At 42.6% G+C, this 25,550-nt stretch overlaps 1 protein-coding gene across 1 annotated transcript in view; it reads right to left on the bottom strand.

The window, feature by feature from the left end:
• LOC111871130 overlaps positions 1–17,130 on the bottom strand; it is a 231,342-nt gene extending 214,212 nt beyond the window's left edge. Inside the window, exons 1-2 of the mRNA XM_023863981.2 lie at positions 17,068–17,130; positions 15,206–15,404 (exon numbers count right to left, since the gene is read on the bottom strand). Of these exons, the coding sequence (XP_023719749.1) occupies positions 15,206–15,404; positions 17,068–17,130 (262 nt within the window). The remainder of the gene's footprint in view (positions 1–15,205; positions 15,405–17,067) is intronic.
• Between the last annotated feature and the right edge of the window lie 8,420 nt (positions 17,131–25,550).

Genomic DNA, 25,550 nt, shown 5'->3' with positions numbered 1-25,550 from the left:
TGGGTTATCACTCTCGAAGTACGTATTTTCGATTCCATTTGGCCAAGGGAAGGACAAGGATTCAGTGGGCATCCCTTTCCTACTATGATGATCTCTATTCCCTCCTTATTCATTTTTCTATATAATTTAATTTGTGCTCTGTATTGTGTTCGTGTTTATGGCCGACTTGCTTCTTACAGCTTTGTCCGCCTCTCGCATGGACACATCTCACATCGCTTCTCTTCGTTACAGTCCCCAGAAACCTCCAGCTCTACTTTACGCTGCAATATCTCCATCCCCTTTAAGTGCGTTCTCTTTCACGAGTCTGAATAATTCTGCTTGCTGAACACGGAACATAATACAGACATTCTCAAGAGCGCGAAATGCGTTGCGAATTCTTACATCATTCACATAAAATATTGTGGCGTATACATCCGTTTCTAAGAGGTGACTCTGTAAATATCCGCCGTTGCTATGTAGCGCCCGAAGCATAGGCGTGCGCAGTGACATCACACAACAATAGAAAAGGTGATGCAGGCGGTGTTCTCTGTGTGTGCGCTCCGAGGCTATATGAATCGACCGACCGTGTTCGGCTCAGCGAGTGTGTGCAGTGCAGTTGAGGGTTCACCTGCTGAATGTTAATCAGTGGGCAACGTGCACTGCTAGGATTCGCCACAGGAAACACTGCAGAGGAAGAGCCGTTGTGAAAAGCGGCTAACAAGCAAAAGCTAGTGGAAATAGCTTGAAAAGACTTAGTATAGTGTGATTTATAGTGTTGAAATGAGCGATAGTGTTAATCCAACCCCCGTCTATAGTCACCCCTGCGTGTGACAACATATTCATTGTAGCCTCAACGAAAAGTTGTTTTTCTGTTTGGGTAAGGAGTTCGTTGGTCAGAATCTAGCATTATCATATAATTTCAAAACAGACCTTTATTATTCTAGACTACTGCCATAATTTTCGAGATATCTAATTTTCATAAAATAAACTATATTTTTCATTTCAGTTGTTCAATTAACATTTGGAAATTAAAGAGCTACCGTGGAAATTGTAACTGAGAGACATACAAATTAAGCAAGGAATTTTATTAAAATTTAACTACAATAAACTCGGTATGACTGGGTTAACTAGAGACGAACACTAAAACCTTCAAAGTATTGCACTTGCTAATTATGTGAACGCATAACGCCTAGGCAAACCAGCTAATTAATGAATACATATTGTCACGATTTAGGGGTGTGACTATAGGAGAGTTATGGCCGCGCCACAGCTCAAGCGGTTAGTCGCTGGCTTCCCACCAAGGCGGCCAGGGGTCGATCCCGGGTCTGGTCAAGTGGGATTTGTGGTGGATAAAGTGGCGCTGGGGCGGGTTTTCTCCGAGTACTTCGGTTTCCCCTGCCAATCTTCATCCCACCAAATTCTCCATCATCATATTCACCTGGGGCAGGCTAAAATATGCCAATCAGTGGCCGCCGTGCCGAGTAGACCCAGCTGGACTCCATCCATGCTACAAGCCTGAAGGTCGCGGGTTCGATTCCCAATGGAGTAATTGCATTTTTCAATTGATCTAATCCTTCCAGCCGCAGTTTCGTCCTAGGGTCGACTCAGCTTCTAAGAGAAATAAGTAGCAGGAATCTTCCTGGGGAAAACGAGCGGCCTGTGGGTGAGGCCGACAATCTCACCGCCGTCTGTGAGCTGATTGTCTAGATAATGAGTAAGCCTGTTATAGGGATAACTTCACCTTATACACGTATAATTTCAGTTAAATTTTAAACAAATCGAATTATTTAATTTGTATTACAAAGGCAAACTGACGACTGTTATCTAATAAGGAATACCATACAAATTTTCACAATGTGATTTGTTATTTGCAGAATTAAATTAGAGACACGGTAAAGCTCCGTCTAACACTACCCACATGAGTTCACTGAGCTGTGCCTTGTCACCTGCAGATGGAATTGGTTTCCCTTAACGTCAAATATAAAGTGGCATTCTTTTTTTCAGTTTTAAAACTTGTAATAATTTTGTTTTTAGCTGTAGCATCATGAGTGATTTGTTTTAATTCAAATCTAAATTAATTTTACTTAACTTTTAACTATCGAGTACACGCTTCAAGCGAACATGTAGAAAACATAATTGAAACAGTATCATTTTGTAGAGTTTTCGGAACCTTGAGAATAACTTCCACTGAAAAGTATGCACGTCAAATGCAGAGATGTTCATGTGAGGCAGTATTCTAAAATTAAAACACAAAATATCTCATCAGAAGACCAGGAATCAAAACAGAGGCCGTAAAAATACAAATAAAATTTTTATGTTTGCTGTCATAACTGCTGCTATTGCAGAACATTGGTTGTATTAAACGTATAATAACTTGGCAGAAAATTTATTAGAGACAATCTAAAATATACAGAGAAGTAGGATTTAAGGGGCGAGGCAATAAGAGAAATGTAAAGATTGATTAAATTTCTGCCTGATTTAAATAACGCCCACGAAACTCGGTGAAATATTTGTAATCGTTTTTCTGACAAGCAACAAGGTTCTGATTAAAACCTTAAGGAAATTAAACAAGCCATGATAACTCCCCACGACACAACTACGAGGCAGAGTCAGGAAGTAGATCACAAATAAATATAAAAAGTAAAATATATTATATTCGAAGCTGAAAAAAAAGTTTACTTCTCGACATATCTTCCACCAACACTGACACACTTGTCCCATCGCACTACCAGTGCGTCGAAACTCGCAGTATAGAAGTCTTTCGAATGTTGCCTCAGCCACTTCCGCACCTACTCGGGTATCATCTGCAACTTTCGAACGTCCATGAGAGAATTTCTGTATCTGCTTGTGAACCGCTCTAAGTGACAAACATTTCCAATGGCAAACATGAAATATTTATTTATGAATATCTTTCCCGCTGGGTCCTTTTTTCCACAGAAACACACAACAGAATGCTGCTCTTCGCTAGTACACCCCTCAAGCACGGTCGCCATTTTGACTACTGAAACCATCGTCTGAACATGCACATGCGGGTCTGATGCCTAGACTTTCATGAGACTGGATTGTGCTGCTGCCTAGTGATAAACATAGAAACCTAAAACGTTCATTACAGCTGTTTTACTTCATCTGTGCCCAATTTACTGACTCTCCCTCGTAGCTCAATTTTATATTTTACATATTCATTCACATGAAATCACATCATCACCATGATTTTATTGGAATCACCATCGTAAACAATGTCTCTACAAATGTTGGATCATGGTCCAGTAACATCATCCAACGTGGAAGTTCATCCAGATCCGCAGGCTACACACTGGAAGAACAGTCTCTAGACATGTCCACAAATTAAAGTATGAACAATTTTATGAGCTCCTCCTGAAATAATTTTAAACAGTAACCTGTAAACAAATCCGTCTACTTCGTTGTCTTCTTCCTGTTTGGCCAAAACAAAGCTCAACGTGTCAATGGCCTCTGATTTCTTTGGGTTTTGTATTCTTATTTACAGATATTTTACGATATTCCCTGGAAGGGGGATCGGGTCATCAAAATGCCTACAGACGACAGCACAAAACAAAGAAGAGACGCATATGTCTCGAGTCAGATTCAACCCGCGTTTTCACAATTCTGGAGGCGGCCTCTGCAATTTGTAGCAAATAAATTAAAATAGCAGAAATTTCTTCCTGGTGATTCGAACATTTTCCCTCAATAATTTATTATAACACTTTTCTAAATATTTTGGTAAAAAGGTAAATTTGTTCCTGTACTTAACTAATTAACCACTACTCCACGAAGCTGTATTGGGGAATGGATGTACAGAGCCACATGTTCTTACCTCGTCACTAATTGGATATGAGCAGTCAGCTTCACGTCCCGGGCGATTGAACCCCGGTATCGATTGGATAGGAGGTTGGGTGGGCCCCAGAGCCTGTCTGGACGACATGGAAGAGAAAAAATTCTTGAGAGTACTGGGACTTGAACTCCGACCCCTCGGTCGTCCAGCCCGTAGCCAGTCGCTACAAAGCATGTGCTAGGTGCTTTCATATTTTGTTTTCCACTGTCAGAGCAAGAACTGTTATATCCAGAACCGCAGAAACCACCAAGAAGAAACATTTGAACACTGCAGGAATCCTGATTGCCTGAAAGTGCAGCGCCATGTTTGAGCAACCCTGATCTTCACATGAGGATTAGAAGGGCACATTCTACAGACTGCCAACAGATAAATCGGGCAACGCAGTAACATCGTTCATCTACCTATGCGAAGGCGGGTTCGAATACCTCTACCATAGCCTTGTGAGTCGTAGGAGGCGACGAAAAAGAGAACCCAGTGCCTGGAGATATAACTGGGCCACCCTCTTCCTGGGGGTTGTCCTCCAGGTTGGGGTAATCTCGAATCTGAGACAGTAAAATATAGTCATGATTTCCGAGGGACTTGGACCTGAGAATGACTGTGCTGGCGAGGACCAGCAGCGACTGCAAACGACAGACCCATCCTCTCGTCTGTAAGGATGTTACATAAAGAATACGACCGCAAGTCTTCAGTTGGGGGAAAAAAATTGATGGTCGTGAGTCTCAAGGGGCTTGTCGCCAAAACGAACTGTTTTGCGGTAAGCAGCCAGTCGTAAAGTGACTCTGACTCTGACTCTGTCTCTGTCTCTGTCTCCGGTTAATCTGCGGAAGTTATACAGAGTCTTCCACGCGAGATAAAAATGAAGTTGCTTCTAATGCCCCAATTCACAGTCCGAGCGAGATCACTTTTATCCTATCGCAGCAGCGTAATGACAATAAATCCGAGTTTTAAGTTCTTATATACGTACCGCTGAACCTTATGTTCAATCTATATCGGTACGTTGAGCCGTTTGTGTGTTTGTGGACGTTACATTTAAGTCGTTAACCGAACGTCCAGCACAAAGATTCGTCTATTTGTAGGGTCTGAGTAAAACGCCTGTGCTCCCTTTGTAAGCGACGCTGAGACGAGAAACGTATCTGCGAGTTTTAACCTGGAAGTTTCCACAATGCAGCCCACACTGGGCTCACTTATATAAAAACGTGGGCCGCGCCATAGCTCAAGCGGTTAGTCGCTGGCTTCCCACGGCGGTGGCCCGGGTTCGATTCCGGGACTTCTTTTTTCGTCGCCTCCTATGACTCGCAGAGTCACGGCGGAGGTCCTGTCCTGTGTTCCGTTGGTCTTTTATCTTCCTCAGTCGGACGGATTAGAAGACACCTTCCTGAATGGTTTCGTTTCCCGTGTTAACGTCTGCCAATGTACGCGTTGTTGAATTTACGTGTTCGCAATTGCCGCCTAGGCAACGATGTATTCACTGTTCCTTGTTGTATGGGAAACATAGCTACTGAGCCGTTGTCTAGCAACAGACGTCTCTGTATGCGCTCTCTCGGAAACGTGTTTTAAGAAGCCGTTGTGTAGCAATGGACGCCCGCTCAGCTATTCTGGTTTTAGGCGGCACGCCACAATATATATTTATTACAGATTCTGCAGATTATATATCATAAATGTGTGAAAAAAAATACTTCGCTAAATTTATTTATTAGATTGTGTCACAACAACAGGTAGAACGGAGCCACCATGCAGTAGTCCTTCTTCATTGCAACATGCTTCGGCTCACTAAGCCATCGTCAGGTATTTCACTTCTTCTGAACGACAATTTCGTAAAACACAAGACTACATNTCGCTTGCATATTTCTTATATTTTTTCTTCTACCCTGAAGATGGAGGCGATACGTTCCTCCGAAACGTCAGTTAACACCACATATACACGGTGCCAAATCCCAGAAGACTGCTTTCTTCAAGACTACATATGAATAAAATCAAGGAGAACCTTCATGATATAGCATACGGCCTGTGTCTATGTCCATTGTGGTTCTTGTCTTCAGTTTCCTTTCAGCTCATTTTCAAGACTTGCGGTTTGTGGTCTTCTTCTTGGAAAGGCAGAGCAGTAATTCACCGCGTGCTTAATTCCCTGAGCCTTGTTATATACAACGCCTTTCCTCACGCAGGAAAGCAAATGAACCCCCGTCTCTTCATTTGTCTCTCAGGCAATTTATCACCAGCCTCGTTGGAGTCTTTCGTTTTCCTAGTTAAAGTGAGAGGTTTTTAATTTTTTTTTTGTTCTTACTCTATTCGACCAGTCAAGTAACTAACGACGGCTTTTTATTGGTTAAAATATATGGCTGGGAAAATAGAAACTGTACACCTGACAGGACCTGCAGCTTCATGAAAATAATTCATGATTCGTCTCTTGGTCGTTCACGTGTTCCAAATTTGGTAATGTTCCTTCAACTGATGAAAGTGGAAGTAAGAACCCAATAAAAAAAAAGACTGCGTTCGGCAACGTTCCCTTCATACGTTAAATAAGAATATAATCTTCCTGTATATTAGTTACAAAGTATGATGTTATAGAGCTAACATTGCAAAATTTATATCCAGGAGGTACCCATTTCGATTCCCGACTGCGTTATCGGCTTCTTCCGATAGTCCTCATTTTCTATAGAAGAACACATTTTGAGGCGCTACGTTAACACAAGCCGATCACAATGGCCGGCTGGACTAAGGCATGGACCATCTTCTCCCGCTCGAACATTTGAATCGTGACTTCGAATCCCACTAGAGGAACACATTTCTGTGTGCGTTTGTGTTTATGTTGTTGTGTGTGTAGGTAGCGACACTGTGACACGCGACAGGATGCAGACAATAAACGTAATTGAAAGTCGTCCATTTAGGGCATATGCCGAGCGGTTTGGCATAGTGGAAACGCCACTTTCCACTCTTGGGACTTCTCATGTATCAATCTCAAGACGAAATCGACAATCCTGAGCCTAAGTGTCGTGGTTTTCCACAGTCCCCCAGGTCAACTCAAAAAGTGTGGCCTATTTTAAAATATGCCTCAGAAGTCTACTCACATTTTTCTCCTGATACACCATTCACAAACATCTACAGTATTTCATTCAACCCAGCGTGCTTTTAACCTCGCCATATGATACAGAATTGTGACATAACCACTAAAACGCTCACTGTACAACAACAATCGGCTTCTGCGACTCGTCCCTATCATTGCGTAAGAAAGATCAAAGTAAAACTATCCCTGTAACAGGCAGTGAGACGTCGAGGCTCCCACATTTTCCAGATAATCGGCTCACGGTGAGGCTGTCAGCCTTATGGGCAGGCCGCCCTTTACCCCTTAGGAAGATTCTAGATACTTCAGTTAGATGCTGAGTCAATCCCAGGGCCATAGTGCGGCTGCAAGGATTAGTTCAATAGAAAAATCCAATGACCACATCAGGAATCGAACAAGTGACCTTCCGACTCATAGCAGAGTGCCCCCTATCATTGAGTAGTCATGTTTATATGCTCAATTTCATGAACTAAGCCTGTAGAGCTCAGTCAGTAAAGTGACTCGAAAGGCCTACATTTCGATTTCCGGGTCTCTGGTCTTAACGTCAAGCTCCATATAANCCCCCCCCCCCCACTTTATAACCTCTTATATAACTGGCACATGCCAGTGATTCACACGCACGTATTTTCGAACTCTAATTACATGATGATGTAAAGAGATGCCATACCCATACGTGATGAACAGAGGCATAAGGATGGTCCACTTTCCTACTCAAGTGATTAGTGCAGAATTTGGCACAAAGCTGATTAAACAAAGGGGCTACTTCAGTGTGCAACATGCATCAAGGCTGTATATGTGACGGACTAGGGTTTCCAACAAAGGTTTGTGATTTTTTAGTCATAAAATATAATTTCTGAAACAGATCACTCAATTTCCCTTTAATGACTTGATTTTCTGTTTTCTTCTAGAGAAACATAGGAGAGGTGATGCGTAGTGCACTGAAATTTAATTCATTTTCACCTGTCAATGGCTCTAGAGCCCTTTTGTTGGGCCCTGGCCTCTTCCTCAGTTACGTAAACTCTTATACAGTCGGTAGGACTCCTTGGACGAGGGATCAGCCCGTCGCAAGGCCACTACCTAAACACAGGGCAAGACAAACACAGAGACATCCATGCGTTGAGTGGGATTTGAACTCATGAACCCAGCATTCAAGTGTGCAACGATAGTTCATGTTTTAACATATTCGGTCAAGTTGCTATGCGACCTCAGCGCTACTTGCGGAGCGAGCAAACACTGCTGACATGACTGTGTGTATGCAGTGAGGAAGGCTGGACCTCCCCTGTGACCGCAATCCTGTTCGCGCGCCACTGAACACCTTGCATTACATACACTACATATGTAGCAAGCTGGCTTGTTGGCATTCAAGACATGTGTGACAGATATGGTCTAGGTTCCGGGTCATTATGGGTGTATATTATTGCGTATCCTACTGAACGAAGTGTTCTAATTCATCCACTGGCGTCCACTTATGAAGGTCACGTGAGTGAAATTCATGCTGATGATGTAATAGACGACCACTTCAAAAACAAAGTGAGGAAATTGGAGGATAGTATAAAAAAGATCTTTGGGGAATAAATTATAAAGGGTTTTGGCGATGGTGTATAACACTCAGAATTACTGGGTTTTTGGACTTTGTCCACCATCCGTTATTCTAGAAACTGGAAAAGACGACGTTTCGGAAACTGCATGTTTCAGGAACGTTGTGCTTTCAAGTTTCTAGAACACTGAAAGATGGACAAAGTCCAAAAATCCAGTAATTCTTAAAGGAATAGTTTCTCGGAATGTGAACTGGACTGAAATGATTCAGGATCTAGGGCAAAGATGAACTCTTCTGTTAACGTTGTTGAAATATCAGTTCGTATTAATAGAATTAAGCTGGTTAATTCCTAAGTTAATTAGATACATAGGTGTGTAGTTTACTGTTATATAATATCTTGAACAGCCCTTCTTGAGAAGCCGCCAATTGTGCAGCTACTCAACAACTTCCCAGCATTTTATGGAACCCGAAGGTTCATTACCGTGTTCACAAGAGCCCTCCACTGCTCTCTATCCTGAACCAGATCAATCTAGTCCATACCACCTCACCCTATCTCTCTAAACTCCATTTTAATATTATCCACCCACCTATGTCTAGGTCGTCCTAGTGGTCTCTTTCCTTCTGGTTTTCCCAGCAATATCCTACATGCATTCCACTTCGCCCCAATTCGTGCTATATGCATGGCCCATCTCACTCCCTGACTTGATCATTCTACTTTTACTTGGCAAAGAGTACGGGTTATGAAGCTCCTCATTATGCAGTTTTCTCCAACCTCCTGTCACTTCATCTCTCGTCGGTACAAATATTCTCCTCAGCACCCTGTCCTCAAACACCCTCAGTCTATGTTCCTCCCTTAATGTCAGAGACAAAGTTTTAAACACATACAGAGCCACAGGCAAATTATGATTCTGTATATTTTTATTTTTATGTCTTTAGACAGAAGACGAGAGGACAAAATGTTCTGGACTGAATGGTAGCAAGCCTTATCCGAGTTCAGTCTCCTCTAAACTTTCTCGTTAACCAAATTTTTATTTGTTACTATGATTTCCAAATATGTGACCTGCGCCACGTTTCCAAGGGATCTGTTAGCTATTTTTGTGTCATGATTTTCCCCTGCATTCTGGTGACGAGACAGCAACATGTACTTATTTTTATCTGTGTTCACTTCTAGATGAACCTACTTATTAGCATCAATTAAATTTTCTGTGTTTTAGTTTAGTTGACTGGGGCAGTATGCTACAAGACAGAAAATCGCAGGTTCGAGTCCCGATGAGTTCACTGGATTTTTCAATGACCTAATCTTTCCAGCCGCACTATGGCCCTGGGGTCGGCTCAGCCTCTAACAGAAATGAGTACCAGGAATCTTCCTGAGGTGTAAAGGGCGGCCGGCGCGTAAGTCTGACAAACTCACCGCCATCTTTGAGCCGATTATTTAGAAAATGTGGGAGCCTCGACGTCTCACATGCCTATGGGCCTCCAGAGCCTGTTGCAGGGATGAGTCACTCATCGAACGGTTTCTGCTTTCCTGGAACCCGAAGTTTCTTCGCTGTGTTTGCGAAAGCCTAATGTTTGACACTAAAATAACAGAAAGAGAACGCGATTGCTTCAATAGCAAAGCAGCGCCGCGAAACAAAGCACCATGAGAGAGGAGAGAGAACACGTGACCATCACTCCGCTGTGAGCTGAGTAATATAAAAAGAAAGAATTTTACTTTTTATGATTTCTGTTTACAGAGATAACATCAATGTCTCTATTTGTACCAATGAAACATGAAATGGACGTTCTCTCAAAAAGCAGAGAAACAAAACACCTATCTACTCCGCCGTTACTGTTAAATGACATCCTTTAAAGTACTGCCAGTGTATTACAAAAAATAAACTCATGTCCAGTAAATTAAATTGTTTTTCTGGAGAAAAAAAGAGTATTATTCTAGCAATGAGGGTTGGAAGAATGCTGTATTATTACAACTGGGTAAAGTCTAAACATTTGAGATTACTGAGAAATTGACGGGCGACTATTCTAACTCCTAAATTTGTCCCACTTATAACCCCTTGGCACGGACTGCGTAGAAAACACCGTTGCTGTAGTTCAACTGTTGCTGAAAAGACGTGTTTACTGGGCCGTTCCATAGCAACGGCCGCGGAGCGGACCATAGAAAACAGAGCTTACAACATTTCCTCTGTTGTTGGGTGTTGATCCGTTGCCATGGGATCGTGTTTGTTTTCTATCGCTACCTTGTAACGGGTGCACACGTTATAAAATGAATGAAATATTCAATGTCCAGGCTACTCAAATTTTTTGCAGTCTTATAACACGACTTGGTATCATATATTCAAGAGAGTAACACACTCGAAACCTTCATGTTCGAAAAATTTTCTTACGATTTAACTGACAATTTTAATTTATTCCTTTGCCCACAGAAAACGTACAACAGAACGCTGCTCTTCGGTAGGATACTCCTCAGCCACGGTCGACAATTTGACTATTGAAACCAACATCTGAACATGCGCATGCGCGTCTGTTACCTAGACTGTCATGAAGCTGGACTGTGCTGCTAACTAGTGATACACACAGAGAACATATTACGTCCATTAGAGCTGTTTTACTTGCATCTGTGGCATATTTACTGACTCTCTCTCGTATTACGAAGGGCTTTTCAGTGCAAATTTATTCACTTCTCAATCCTTCGCTCTGAGATTCCAGAATTGAAAAACCGGTTCGGAATATCGCGACCACATTATGCGTTATAACATGCGGAAATGAGGAAAGATGCCAGGAAATGAAAGAAAAGTTGGCACACAGAAGTTTGAGACGAGGCAAAATGTCAGCGTAATATGCATATAAAATGGTCTTTTTTGGGGGAGAAGTGAGGAAGACAGAGATGGGAATACATGGGAGAAGAGAGAGAATAAAAAAGGAGAGGAATAGAAATTAAGGAACAAGTCATTAACTCGTAAGCCTAGATGAATCTGCACATTAAGAGCAATCTATGTCGCCTAGGGACGCCCCCTGGTGCAAACACAAGAAGCACACTCTCTGATCATGCAAAGCAAACAAGTCCAGTCGCCATCCAAACCCAGTGTAAGCCTTGAAGAATATATGTAACAATACAGAAGAAAACTGAACACAACTTGTATAGAAATTGAATCAGAGCTGCATTCCTGAACACGCCTTGCAGTACAGTCCCGGGAAGTAGATGATGAAAATGCGATATGGCCCTGAAGTCGATAACAAGGGCCAAGGCAAGCACGTGCAAATGGTAAAGTTATCCCTGTAACACAATGTGGAGGCCCATAGGATTGTGAGACTTCGAGGCTCCCACATTTTCTAGAAAAACGGCTCACAGATGGCGGTAAGGTTGTCAACCTTAAGCGCCGACCGCCATTTACCCATAGGAAGATTCCTTGTACTCAATTCTGTTAGAGGATGCGTCGACCCCCAAGGTCATAATGCGGCTGGAAGGATTAGGTCAATTGAAAAATCAATGACATCATCGGGAATCAAACCGCGACCTTTTGGCTTGTAGCATAGTGTCTCAACCAACTTCGCTACGCGTGCCCCGACAAGCACATGGCTCGAAAAATAAGGCATATGCAAATTTGAGTCATAAGCCTGAAGGATTCTCCTTCGTAATTGCATATACAAGTTTAACACATTCATCGCCAAATAATTTCCCATCGGGCTATTCAAGAAATTGCAATAGGATCTGCAAACTTTTGTCAGGAGAGACGGTGTCGGGATCGGGGTTCGAAATTAGAACCTACCAAATACGATACAATCGCGGTGTTCATACAAAACGAGCATAAAATCGACTAAACCACTCACGTGACCCCTGCTGCAACATGGAATACCTTTACGGGTGTGGATCAAGACAAGACAAAAGCAATTAAATAAATCATATCTGTTGGGGCGCGCAGTAGTGTAGTTGGTTGGGGCACTACGCTACATACCAAAAGGTTGCAGGTTCGATTCCTGATGAGGTCACTGAATTTTCTAATTTACCTAATCCTTCCAACGGAGCTATGGACCTAGAGTCGACTCAGCCTATAACAGAAATGAGTACCAAGGATCTTTCTGCGGTGTAAAGGGCGGCCGGTGCGTAAGTCTGACAACCTCACCGCCAGCTGTGAGCCGGTTGTCTAGATAATGTGGGAGCCTCGACGTCTCACAACCCAACGGGACCCCACAGCCTCTTACAGTGACGGCTTTTAAGATGTGTTCCTGTTAATCTAGAATGATATACATGACCCCTGATATAAATAAAATAATAAATATTTAAGTAAAGCACATCTTACATCCAAATTCCCAAAAGGAGCAGTTGGCTGTAATCAACAAAGAATAAAAGACAAAAAAAAAAGTGAAGTGCAGAAAATTTACGTGTGAGCTCAACTCCACCATTCCACGCCTCTGAGGGAGTGTGGGGTAGGGGTCGTTAATATTTCTAATTTTTAGTGTAATATTCCTTCTTGCATATAATTATTAGCAGTAGGAGCTCCTTAGCCTCTGTCTGTCTATCTATCTATCTATCTATCTATCTGTCTGTCTGTCTATCTATCTAATCTATCTATCTATGTATCTTCCTGTTGCTCCCACTGGAAACGCAGGACATCTGTGAAACGCTTTGTTTCACTTCAGTTTCTTAATTTTAGATAACCTGTAGGACTCCTTGGACGGGGGATCAGCCCGTCGCGAGGCCTCTACCTACACACAGAATAAACGCATACAATACAGACGTACATGGCTTGAGTGGGATTGGAACTAACGACCCCAGTGTTCGAGCGGGCATTAGATCGCGAGACCACTGGGATCGGCACAATAGATCTATACGTTTCTATAAACTGCGGAATTATCACAACACATCGCCGTGGAATTAGAAGCGAGAGAGCGGGAATGAACGAACTCCATTAGACGCAGAAGAAACACGCGGAAAGTGGGGCAAACATACTTAGAGAATTATTGGTCGTTTTGGGATCGGATTTCGCTAATGGATAAAAAAAATCAGAGACCTATACTGGCTCATAGAAAAATAAATCTCACCTATCCATTGACAACAAGCTGCTAATATACAAAGCAGTCAATTCTTCGTCTCATCGTAAACGCACCTTGGTACGTGTCTAACCACAACATTCACGACCTCAAAGTTCCGTACGTCACAGAAGTCATCAAAGAACACAACATCAACCATTTCAGCAAATTAGCTGATCACCCCAACCCACTGCTCCAGCCACTTTTACTGCAACACGACCACGGAAGAATTGGACGAAAGTGGCCAGAAGATCTAAAAATCTGAGGGACGCGTCAATGGAAGTGACCGACTCAAGCCACTGAAGTGTACAATTCTTAACTAACTGTACACAAGACAGAAAATTGACTAAAAGATTGTAGTATCTGATTGTCAATAAAGGAGATAAAAAAAAATAGTTTCTGCGGATACCCAGATGCACCGGCTCAGAATCTTCTACTTCTGAAGCGGGTACGGAAGACCGACTCATTTGACTGTGCTGAAATTAGCGTCATATAGGCCTATATCAATTCTCTACTTCTCTTCTAACTCAGTTTCGCGGATTATGACCTTTCGTCTGTTTAAATTTGGAGTAAATTCTGTTAAGTTTTTTTATCTTTCAGACGATTTGCAAGATTCCTCTGAAGGGGATCAGCCATCACAAAGCCTACACCTGCACAGGACAATATAAGCACACTGGACATACATCAATGCCTCAGATGGAATTCGAAAATTCGAATCCACGAGCCTTCAAAGACAGTATAAGGTGCGCAAGTCGGGACACTGCATTCAACTGGCTGCAACTCTGCTTTTAACTCCAGAAATGGCCACGTCATAGCTCAAGCGGTTAGTTGCTGGCTTCCCACCGCGGCGGCCCGGGTTCTATTCCGGGTCTGGTCAAGTGGGATTTGTGGTGGAGAAAGTGGCGCTGGGGCAGATTTTCTCCGAGTACTTCGGTTTCCCCTGCCAATCTTCATTCCACCAATTGCTCCACAATCACCCTCACATATCATCTGGGGCTGGTACAAGAGGCCAGAAGTGGCCGCAGTACAAGGGATTTAGTCCCACCCCATTAGCAATAAAAAAAATAGTCCCACCCTACTAGCAATAAAAAATACTCCAGAAATACTCAGCCCACATTACATAAGAAAATGTCTTTCTTTACTGAAAACTAACGAGCAATCGCCGCTTTTCGGCGAAGTTAGTGCCAACTTTTGTGGATAGGCGGTGTCACGCGGAGAGCGCAAAGGATCCCCACGGCCGTTAATCTCGGTTTTCTAGACCGGAGCCACTATTTCCTTGAAATATCTCCTCAGTTATTTGCACGAGGCTGAGTGGACCCCATTCCAGACCCACTACTTCTCAGAAAATCTGGTAGCGCCGGGAATTGAACCCGGCAAGCCTGGATCTGTAGCCAGGTACTCTGACCACTAGACGACAGGGGCGGGCTATAATAATAGTAAACCATATCTACATATTAATAACATAATTTCGCAAGAAATATCGGTTTCGTACTTGAAAGCGGAGACTCAATGGGATTCGAACCCATGATCCCAGTGTATGAGCGGGCGAAGCGGTTCATGCCTTAGACCGCGTTCCTACTGTGATCGGCAATTATGATCGTTAGTTTATGGAAATATTCAATATCTGTGCATCAAAATAGAATGTGTTATGCCAGCTTAGTTTGCAAAGAGTGAGTGCAGTCCCTCAACCAGAACTACGAATTTCAGACTAGACCTTACTGCACAAGAACAGAAATACAGTGTGTCTGGCACTCACCTGTTCCAGCAGCAGGAGTCAGTACAATTGCAAACCGATTCCCTGGGGTTAACTGTCTGCTCAGAGAACTTGTTGATGATAACGCGAAAAGATAACCATGTAAGTCACACTTGAACACTGCAGCTGAGTATAACTGTGCAAGCCGGCAATAACCTTCAAGCAGCGAAACAAGTGACTGTCGTTGCTGCGTTTCGCATCCCTACACACAATGATGCCAACACACGAAAAGGGGAAAAAAAAAAAGCAAAATTGCTGCGAACGCCCGGAATTACTATCACGCACAGACAAGCGACTGTAATCATTGAAGCATACATGAGTTGTTCATGATAATGGGAAGTAAACAGGAGTTGCTATGAAACATCGTGCAAGTACGGGTACAAAAGCATTATGCAGAAGTCCAGTATATCTGTCTGTTGGTCTATTTGTGTCCCAGATCACAGTATTGTCACAGTCTACTTGTTATAAAAGACTTCAAACTTTAAGCGTTCTTTACAAAATAAAGAGCCTTATACGGAAGTTCAGTCTGTCTGTCTGTTCGACTATTTGTGCCCTAGAGTTAAGGCCTAAACTATCAGACACAATTCCTTAAAATTCGACGTGGGGAAACTTCAAGAGAAATTTATCGGGAAATTCCGATCTTCAGAAACCAAATTAATTAATGAAAGAAGGTAAAGTTGTCTCTGTGCTTAACTAACTATGCACTATGCCAAGAAGGCGTATGGGGGAGTGGATGTATAGATCTACTTATTCTTGACCTCGACACTAGATGGAGGTGAGTGGTCAGCTTCGTGCCCCTGCCGCTTTACTCCCATTATACAGGAGACCCGATGGGCCCCAAGGCCGGTCTGGACGCCGCGGACAAGCGAAAATTCTTGCAGAACCGAGACTCCAATAAATCGAGTTATCGAAACCGTAACCTATTATCGTCGCGTTACCAGGATACACAAGACAATATGCATATAAAACAGAGATCTGCAGATGCTAAACGCAAAACAACACGAATAAAGAATATATTTAGAAAATTCCTAACGTCAAACATAATTACTTTGTGAAGGTATCCGATGTCTTAATTCACGGCTGGGATTACAGACATGTTCAAGTCTTCTGAAAACGCTTGTTTCGTATTAAGGAGGTATGAAGAACTGTCTCTTCGAATTGGAATTCATACGACAACAGAGCATTTTCAAGATAACCTCATGATTTACTAAAAGAACTCACAAAATCCCAATTCAGCAGAAATTACAAGTAATCTGTGTTTCTAAACGAAAGATAGGTTATTCCATAGGCCCATAGGACTATGAGACACCGAGGCTCCCATATATTCTAGATAATAGGCTCACAGATGGCGGTGAGGGTGTCAGCCTAACGCGCCGACCGCCCTTTACCCCCAGGGATATTCCTGGTACTCATTTCTGCTAGAGGCTGAGTCGACCCCAGGGCCATAGTGCGGCTAGAAGAATTAGGTCAATTGAAAAATCCAATGACCTCATCGGAAATCGAACCCGCGACCTCCCGGCTTCTAGCATATTGTCTCAACCAACTACGCTACCAAGTGTCCCTATCTGCCTTCCTAGGAGAGCCCAAAAAATAAGTAAAATAAGTTCATTTTCTTACATCTGTTTTCCAGAATGGCTAGGAAAACATGGATTTTTAATGTCTCGTACTATTGCATTATATTATAGTCCAGTAGAGGAATTTAGAACGCTTTGGGCTGTCTCATCGCACAATCTTACATCGCGAATCTGCAAGTTAATTATTTCTATACGTCTCATAAACCGAAGCCAATGAGCCCAATACGAAGTTCTGGCGTACTTTTTCCCGGTGCTATTAAAGAGCTGTGAAAACTTCACACCGACTCTTACCTGTTTCAGAGTGCAACTAATTCGTGATGGTAGAAAAGCCCAGATGTTGTCTTCTAATAGCATTCGTAACCAAAGTTTAAGAAACTTTGGGTCTAGCCCATAAAGAAGTTTTGAGTGCTAAGAACCTTACAGGGTAAAATATCCAATAATGAAGGGAAAGACGGAATGAGCTTGAAGCAGTAAAGAAGGAGAATATGCTTTCGGTGTTAAGCGGAATTTCAATGGCAGTAGAAACACAAACTGAGGAATATTTTAGTAATAGGTCGTTTCTTTTAAGACTTGAAATTATGCTGATATCACAGTCAAAATGGGGAATAAATGGGAGAGTTTTCCAAAAATTTTATTGTTAGCTTCGTCATTTCAGGTATTAGGCGTATTGCGTATAATATCTGTTATTTTATTACGAAACATCGTTTTCTGTCGTTTAAGATTCCTTTCCTAACTTCTTAAATACATATTTTAAGATATTCTTTCAAAGCTGCAGAACTAATCCAATCAGCATGTTCCTTCACCCTTATTCTCTAAGTTGTATTATTTGTGGAATATTTATCTATCTGTGGTTCTATATCCCTTGTGGGCTTCGGCCGGTTTTTCAGTTTCTGCATCTACACATAGGCATAATGAGGAGCTTCATACCTTGTACTCTTCTTCAAGTATCATTAGAATTATCAAGTCAAGGAGGATGAGATGATCAGGGCATGTAGCATGAATGGGGGAGAAGAGGAATGTATATAGGATATTGGTGGGAAAGCCAGATGTAAAGAGACCACTGGGAAAACCAAGGCGTAGGTGGGTGAACAGTACTAAAATGGATTTCAGAGAGACAGGATGGGATGGTGTGGATTGGATTAATCTGGCTCAGGATAGGGACCAGTGGAGGGCTCTTTTGAACACGGTAATGAACCTTCGGGTTCCACAAAATGCTGGGAAGTTCTTGAGTAGCTGCATAATTGGGGGCTTCTCAAGAAGGGCTCAGCTCCGTGAGTAAGTGAGTAATGTATATAAAGTCTATAGGACTCCTTGAACGGGGGATTAGCCCTTTGCAAGGCCTCTATCTACAGAGAGAAAAACTTACTTACTTACTTACTCAAGGAGCTGAGCCCTTCTGGAAGAGCCGCCAATTCTGCAGCTACTCAAGAATTTCCCAGCATTTTATGGAACCAGAAGGTTCATTACCGTGTTCACAAGAGAACAACACAAACACAAAATAAATGGACAGAGACATTCATGCCTCGAGTGGGATTCGAACACACGATTCCAGTGTTCGAGCTGGCGAAGACGGTTCATGCTTTAGGCCGCGCGGTCACTGGAATGGGCAAAACTAAACTTCGGCAAGATGATGTTCTGCAGTGTAGACGCGCTGGAGAGGTTTTCATTAAACTCCGAGGGAGTGACCGGGGGTTATTACCAGTACAAGCCCAATATTGGAGAACACCGTGCGAGCAGAGTACACACTTTGTTTGATACACCGTAAATCAACCCCGCCCACTCAAAGCATTCGCATGTGTAGCCTCACACTGTTATGTTCTAAAACACATATTGGGAAATTAATTTACATGAACCGTTAGGAATATTGTATTTCAGCGTCATAGTGTGCGTGTGAGCAACTTATTTTGGCTGTCGTCTCCTCTATATGGGTACAAAATTTATATATTTTATACAAAGGTGTGCAAATTAACTGGGATAGAATGAAAAAAAAATATTTTTGACATTTGTTGATTCTAAGCCTTCAACTTCAATTCTCTCACACAATTTTAGTAAGAAATTTGTTCCAGTTTTACTAAAATGACTTCCTGGACGCGTTTTCGCATAGACTCAACCAGTTTATAGCATATCAGTGTTTCACAGCTGTGTTGTTGTTGATCTATGTCAGTCTCTTTCTGAGTGGCGTCTATTATTGTTTGTGTGTGTTTTTGTGTACTGTCTCGAGAATGTCGGAGCTTGAATTAGAGCACTGTCTGTGAGGGAGTTTTTAGCTAGTAAACAAATAACTGTGCTGGAACACACTCCCTATTCACCGGATCTAGCCCCCAATAACTTCTTTCTGCTCCCGAAGATAAAGGAAATATTGAAAGGAAGCATTTTGATGACACTGATGACATCAGGCAGCTCTGAAGGCCATTTCATAAAATCAATTCCAAAATTGGTTTGAAGTATCTGATTGGTGGGACTGAGTAAACTAGTTGGTCTTCGGCTAATAATCAAACACGGAAACTTGATTTTATGAAGCACTATACTCATCTTCATCCATTTACCTCCACTAACCCCACAAGTGTTTATAAGGTAGTGCGTGGTGTGTTCAAAATATTTCGGAACTTTTGAAATTGCGCGCCAACTTCCTAATTATCATCCTTTTGCCGCGTCATTCTGCTATGGTTACTCATCGCCCTAAACTATTTGTTCACGTGCTTGTAGAGTGTGTCTTGCGATATTCGAGATGGCTGATACTAATGAGCGTGAAAGTCATGATGACAATTATTTTACACCGAGAGTGTTGGCATCATGAATTTTTACGCCCGGAGCAGACAGTGAATCGCTGGTATTATCTCGAAGTGCTGAAACGTCTAAAAGAAAATGTCAGGAGAAAAATACCTCAGTTTTGGAGAAATTACTCCTGCTTCCTCCATCATCACAATGCGCCAGCTCATGCATCGCTACTGATTTGTTATTTCAGTTTGTGAAACAAGATAAAGTCTGCCGGAGCCAGATCAGATTAGAAGGGTGGTTGAGGAAGCACAGTTGTGTTCGTGTTAGCCAAGAAGTCAATATATATGTGTGTGTGTGTAGAAGGAAGAAGTTCATATTTCCTCAGAGAGTCTTAGAACGTACGAAACTTTAAAGCACTTTAAGTACAGCTCTTGAGTTTCAGGAAAACTATTACCTGCAATGGATGGATCTGGAAAGGGAGTGAGAAGGTGTAATGTTTCTGGCGTATTTAGAGCGTCCCATTGAAAAAACTTCTAATCTTCCGGTATTCAAGACTAGAACTTCTTAATGGCTAAAAGGAAATAAAAACTTTAAGGTTTCTGGAACACAAAGAAAGCTGGTTGTTCCTACTGAAGCAGACTTGAGCTGATTGCAGTTTTAATTGTTCATTATGCCAGCGATAATTATACGGCGGCACTTCATACTCCGTTCTTTTATCCTCATTTTAAATTCATCTCAATCAACTAACAATAATTTTCAAGGATCTCTTTTGGCATTTGGTCAAAAATGAAGACCAAGGATGTTCCATTCATAATGTGGCATAATTTCCGATAAAATACGTCTCATGGCTTCGCGCTGAGACGTGCAAGACCCTCTGGCCCTAAAGATGGTATTCTACGTACAAAACCAATATGCTTGTCGCCCAAACAGCATACGGTGGAGTGTAGACCCGTTGCTACGCGGCTACTGTATACCAGCCGTTGTTAATCAGTGGCCCGGAAAAAAAGTGTTTTCTGCCGATCCGCTTAACAATTGAACAGCAACAGAGGAAATGTGTTTTCTGTGCTATCCGTGCCGAGATATTATAACCATGACAATTTGAGCACTAATTGTGGGACAGTCTACAGCCGATATGAAAGTGAGCACAGGGGCTGAGAATATTGCTGAGAACCGTCACCAGGCAACGACTTGTGAATACAAAGGAAACTGTAGTTACGATTTTCAAGTGCTCAGTAAATATATTTACACATATAAACCCCGTCTACAGTCACTTAATCACGTTTTTATTTTCTCAGAGGAAAGACCATATCAATGATATATGAACTCGATACAACTAGCTTACCATTATCTGCGTCCTCGGTAACGAGGATTAGTTGACGCTTCCCCTAATGACAGCTTAACCTCTGATGTTTATGAAGGAAATGCTATTACTAACTTTGGTATACCAATTCGTCCCATCCCTTAAGGCTTACTTACAAAAATTTGGTATACCAATTCGTCCCATCCCTTAAGGCTTACTTACAAAAATTTCGTAGATTTACTATTCCACACATGCGTGCTACATGTCCCTCCCTTCTCATTTTTCTTGATTACACACACGTAAACAGGGAAACCGCTCATTTTTCAAGTTTCATCATACTTTATAAATTGGTGTCTGTTCCGTCTTTTTCAACATATTGCTCCACGGCCCGTTACAGGGATATCTTTGCTTTTACACCCTTCTTATAGACGAAAATATGTAGTGTCATGTCTTCATGCAGTGCGGTCAAAACTACAAAGGAAAATACGATTCTGTAAGGGTGGCAGTAACTGCATGTAAAAGTCCGTAAAACCTATAATATAGTCTTTACACTGTGGAAAGTAAAGCACTTGCCAAGATTTCAAAATTCAACTTCAGGCACAGGAAGATGTTTATCTGAGAAATAAGCTGTTATTTTGCATGCCCTTGCAAGCCATCCATCTTGCTTCTTTCTCAGCTTGCCTCCTCCTCCCACCAAGACCCAGTAACAAAAATAATACCTCCATCTCTATATTGTACTCCACGCCCCTTCCCCACAGACGAGACAATTCTGTTGGTTTCTAAAGCTGAGATGTTCCCCACTGAAGCTCTTTTCTCTTTTCTTTTCTTCCTCGTCGACACTGCGATGGCGGAACGTCCTGGAACTTGTGGACAAGACAACTACAGGTGAACAATCATTCTTTTATCGCAATGATGATACAAATATTGGGGCCCATTATGAGAGTTACATTACACAGAATTAATGTTTCCTCCTAGTTTCCAGAACAGCAGTTCTAACAAAAACATGTATCTATTTCCCGTCTATTCGGGTAGAGCAGTTGGTTGAGGCCCTATGTTAAAAGCAGGAAGATTACGAGTTCGATTCCCGATGAGGACACTGGACTTTTCACTTTTCACTATTGTCCTGGGGTCGACTCAGCCTCTAACAGAAATGAGTACCAGGAATCTTCCTGGGTAGCAAAGGGCGGCCGGCACGTAAGGCTGACAACCTTACTGCCATCTATGAGCCGATTTTCTAGAGAAAATGTATGAGCCTCGACGTCTCACAACTCTGTGGGCCTTCACGGCCTGTTACAGGGATAATTTTTTTACCCGTATATTTATTCAATGTGCATGGCGAGGCTATTGGGAATGTAAATTAATAATTACACTTGGTCGTCGACTTACGACCGACTTCCGTTCTGACGTAAGTCGGCCATATATTTATTAACGGTATTTTTTAACCTTTCTAATCTTTTTATCATCTTTATAATTTATTTTTAAAAACTTTTACATTTTAGTTATCTTTTATTTTTCATTTGTTTGTGGTCGTAAGTGCGGCCGGTCGTAAGTCGACGACCAAGTGTATACAGATTAGTGATTCAGTTCTGTGCATATTGTCCATTCCTGTATGTTGCGACTACGACACATCTGCCAGATATGACATCGGCAAGAGTATATTCTCGTCATATATGCAATTCTCTGCTTTCCTCTTGTCCACAAAAACCCCCTCGTACCAAATTTGTAGCTATATTTATGATTCATGGCCGATCACAGTGGCCGCGCGGTCTAAGGCATCAACTCTCTTCGCCCGCTCGAACATTGGGTTCATGGGTTTTAATCCCACTCGAGGAATGAATGTCTGTGTGAGTTTATTCTGTTTGTTGTCCTGTGTTTAGGTAGAGGGCTTGCGACGGGCTGATCACTCGTACAAGGAGTCCTGCCGACTGTGTAAAAAGATTCAGAAACTGAAAAGCGGCCAAGCTTCAAGAAAGGGCTGCAGATTCACAGAGAGAAGAGAGATAAATCTATGATTCATGTTCACATGGACTCATAATACTGTAGTTTGTAGATCCGCTGGTGGGTAACGTTCACGTAACGATTATGCAACCCGTTTCTGGGCAACAGCTCGGTAAACGCATTAACGCTGCAATGAATAGGCACATAACAATAGAAGGACCGTGTTTTCTATGTCGTCCGTGCAGAGAAGTTTTAACCAGGACACCTGGAGCAGTCAGTCAGTAGAACCCCGTGTGGTAGCGGGTTCGAATATCTCCACCTTAGCCCTGCGAGTAGTAGATGGCGTGAAAAGGGAACCCGGTGTCTGGGGGTAAACCTGAGCCACCTTTTTCCTGGGAGATATAAATACAGGAACTTTGTCCTCTAGGTTGAGGGCCTCGAATATGAGACAGTGAAATGTGGTCATGAGTCTCGAGTGACTCGGACCTAAGACTGACTGCGTTGGCGAGGGCCAGCAACAACTGTAAACGACAGACCCATCTTCTCGTCAGAGAGGATGTTACATAACGACTATGACGACAAGTGTTTACTTTAGAGAAACGCCGGTCGCCTCAAGGGGCTTGTCGCCAAGATGATATGATTGGCAGTAAACCGCCAGTCGTAAAGTAACTCTGAATCAGTCAGTTGAGCTCTGCAAGGGAGGCTGAGAAGAGATGTCACTACAGTTCAGTTGAGCTCTGCAAGGGAGGCTGAGAAGAGATGTCACTACAGTTCAGTTGTCGGATATTTGCCGAACAGCAACGACGTGAGCACAGAAGCTGAAAATTTCCCACTGTTAGGAACGCTTACCAAGCAGCGGCTAGTGAAGACACTGAAGGCTGGAGAAGCGGTGAATAACCTATTCACCAATTGTTGATACCCCGTCTATAGTCATTAGTACGGTCTACAACATATTTCTTTCTTCATGTAGGAAGTCCCATAAACATGCCTTCGAAGGGAAGATATGTCACTGCTTATTACTGTTCAGCCGAATTTCTTTGCAGGGTTCCATCAAGGAGACTTACCCCCTCCCCCTTTCAGAGCAATTTATTTACCTTCATTTTATTTTAAAATGTCACGTCCAACAATTTCAATAACGGAAAGTGTGAGACCCGTTTTTGGTGAACAAGTCTGAGAAGAGCAGTTGTACATAAATATGGTACAAACAGGGGAAGTAACCTTTGTGGTTATCCCGGGGGAAAACGAGGATTTGTAGGATCAGTCTGCCTGCTCCGGACTGGAAATTCCCGCTTGCTGGCGTTATAACCAAAGCCTGTCCACAAGGAATTGTTGGGATCAGCCTTAGGAACATTGGGAAGCGCAATTTATATCTCGTTTCCACTGATAACCGATAAGGAAGCAGCGCACAGGCGAGCATTTCTACAGCTTAGTGAGACCAGTGATAGGGGCACAAATGAGCTACATTTAGAAGGGAGGGAAAGGACTGTCTCTAAATGGAACGCTGACCACTGTCCTATGAATTCTGCCGGGGAGCGGCGTGGGAATCGCGAAGCTAACCACTCAACTCCGTCAAGAATGGTAGGGCTGTGCCTCCACTTCCCATACATCTTCATGGCGTATCGACTGGCTAATTAAACCCAGGAATAAACTTACCTTTCTTTCCCGATATTACATGGACAAGCTCGCAGTCATTTTCGTATCGGAAGTTGTCCGTTATTTGACGTAAGTTATAACTCGTATGTGGATTTCGGGAATTCATTGAAAATGGCTTCAAATCATTATTTTCATGATAAGCCTATTGATGTATATTATAATTACGGTATAACGAATCATCGTCCTTTTGAGTGCCATTGTCGTAAGCCTTTTGAAAACCAACAGACCGCCTCTTGCTGCTCAATTCTATAGAGGTAAATGTAGGGTAGCCGAGCGGTCTAAGCCATGTACTGTCTTCGCTCGCTTGGAAACCGGGATCATGGGTTCGGATCCCACTCAGGGCATGGATGTTTAGTTTGTGTGTGTGTGCGTTTTTCTGTGTTTGTATACAGGTAGAGACCTTGCTACCAGCTGATCACCCGCCCAAGGAGTCCTACCGAATGTCTAAGATCTAGAAAAACCGAAGTGAACGGAGAAGTTCATAGAGGAAGGCCTAGGCCCACTGGGGCTGTAGTGCCAAGGAAAAAAAAATGTAGGGGAAAAGTGACGTAACCTCTGTTCGTAATCAATTAAACGCCACGCTATGAAGACATAAACAAGCAGAGGTGTAGGTCCAGCTTTCTTAACCTCCGCCCCTGATAACAGGTGAGACGTCAGCTTTAATCCCGAAGAAACAATTTCCAGTGCCCGTCGTATGGGAGGCTGGGTGCCCCATCCACATGTGCATGTATATCTTCCGTAGTGAGTGCTGAACAAACTCACGGAGTTCCGATAAACTTGTTATGAAGAGAATGCTATTGGCGGTCACTTCATTTTTGTACTCCTTAATTTAGCAAAATACGTAAGCCTAACGTGGCACTTAATTTAGGACCCGCCAAATTTGGTATACTAATCGACCTTCGCAAGTTTTTCGTTGCCTAAGATATAACTCCTCGTGTAGGAAGTAATGTAATTCATTTCAAGTTCTAGAAAGTATGTGTATAGCTATCAAGAAATGAGGATGTATTGGGCAGGACATGTAGCACGAATGAGAGAAAAGCTGAATACATATAGGATATTGGTGGGGAAGTCAGATGGATAGAGACCACTGGGAAAACGAAGGCGTAGTTGGGGGGACAATATTAAAAAGGATCTTAGAGAGATAGAATGGGAAGGTATGGATTGG

This window comes from Cryptotermes secundus, unplaced genomic scaffold (genome assembly GCF_002891405.2).
Source record: "Cryptotermes secundus unplaced genomic scaffold, Csec_1.0 scaffold250, whole genome shotgun sequence".
Classification (NCBI taxonomy): domain Eukaryota; kingdom Metazoa; phylum Arthropoda; class Insecta; order Blattodea; family Kalotermitidae; genus Cryptotermes; species Cryptotermes secundus.
Note: the sequence above shows the minus strand (reverse complement) of the source record. Positions and strands in the feature narration are given on the sequence as shown.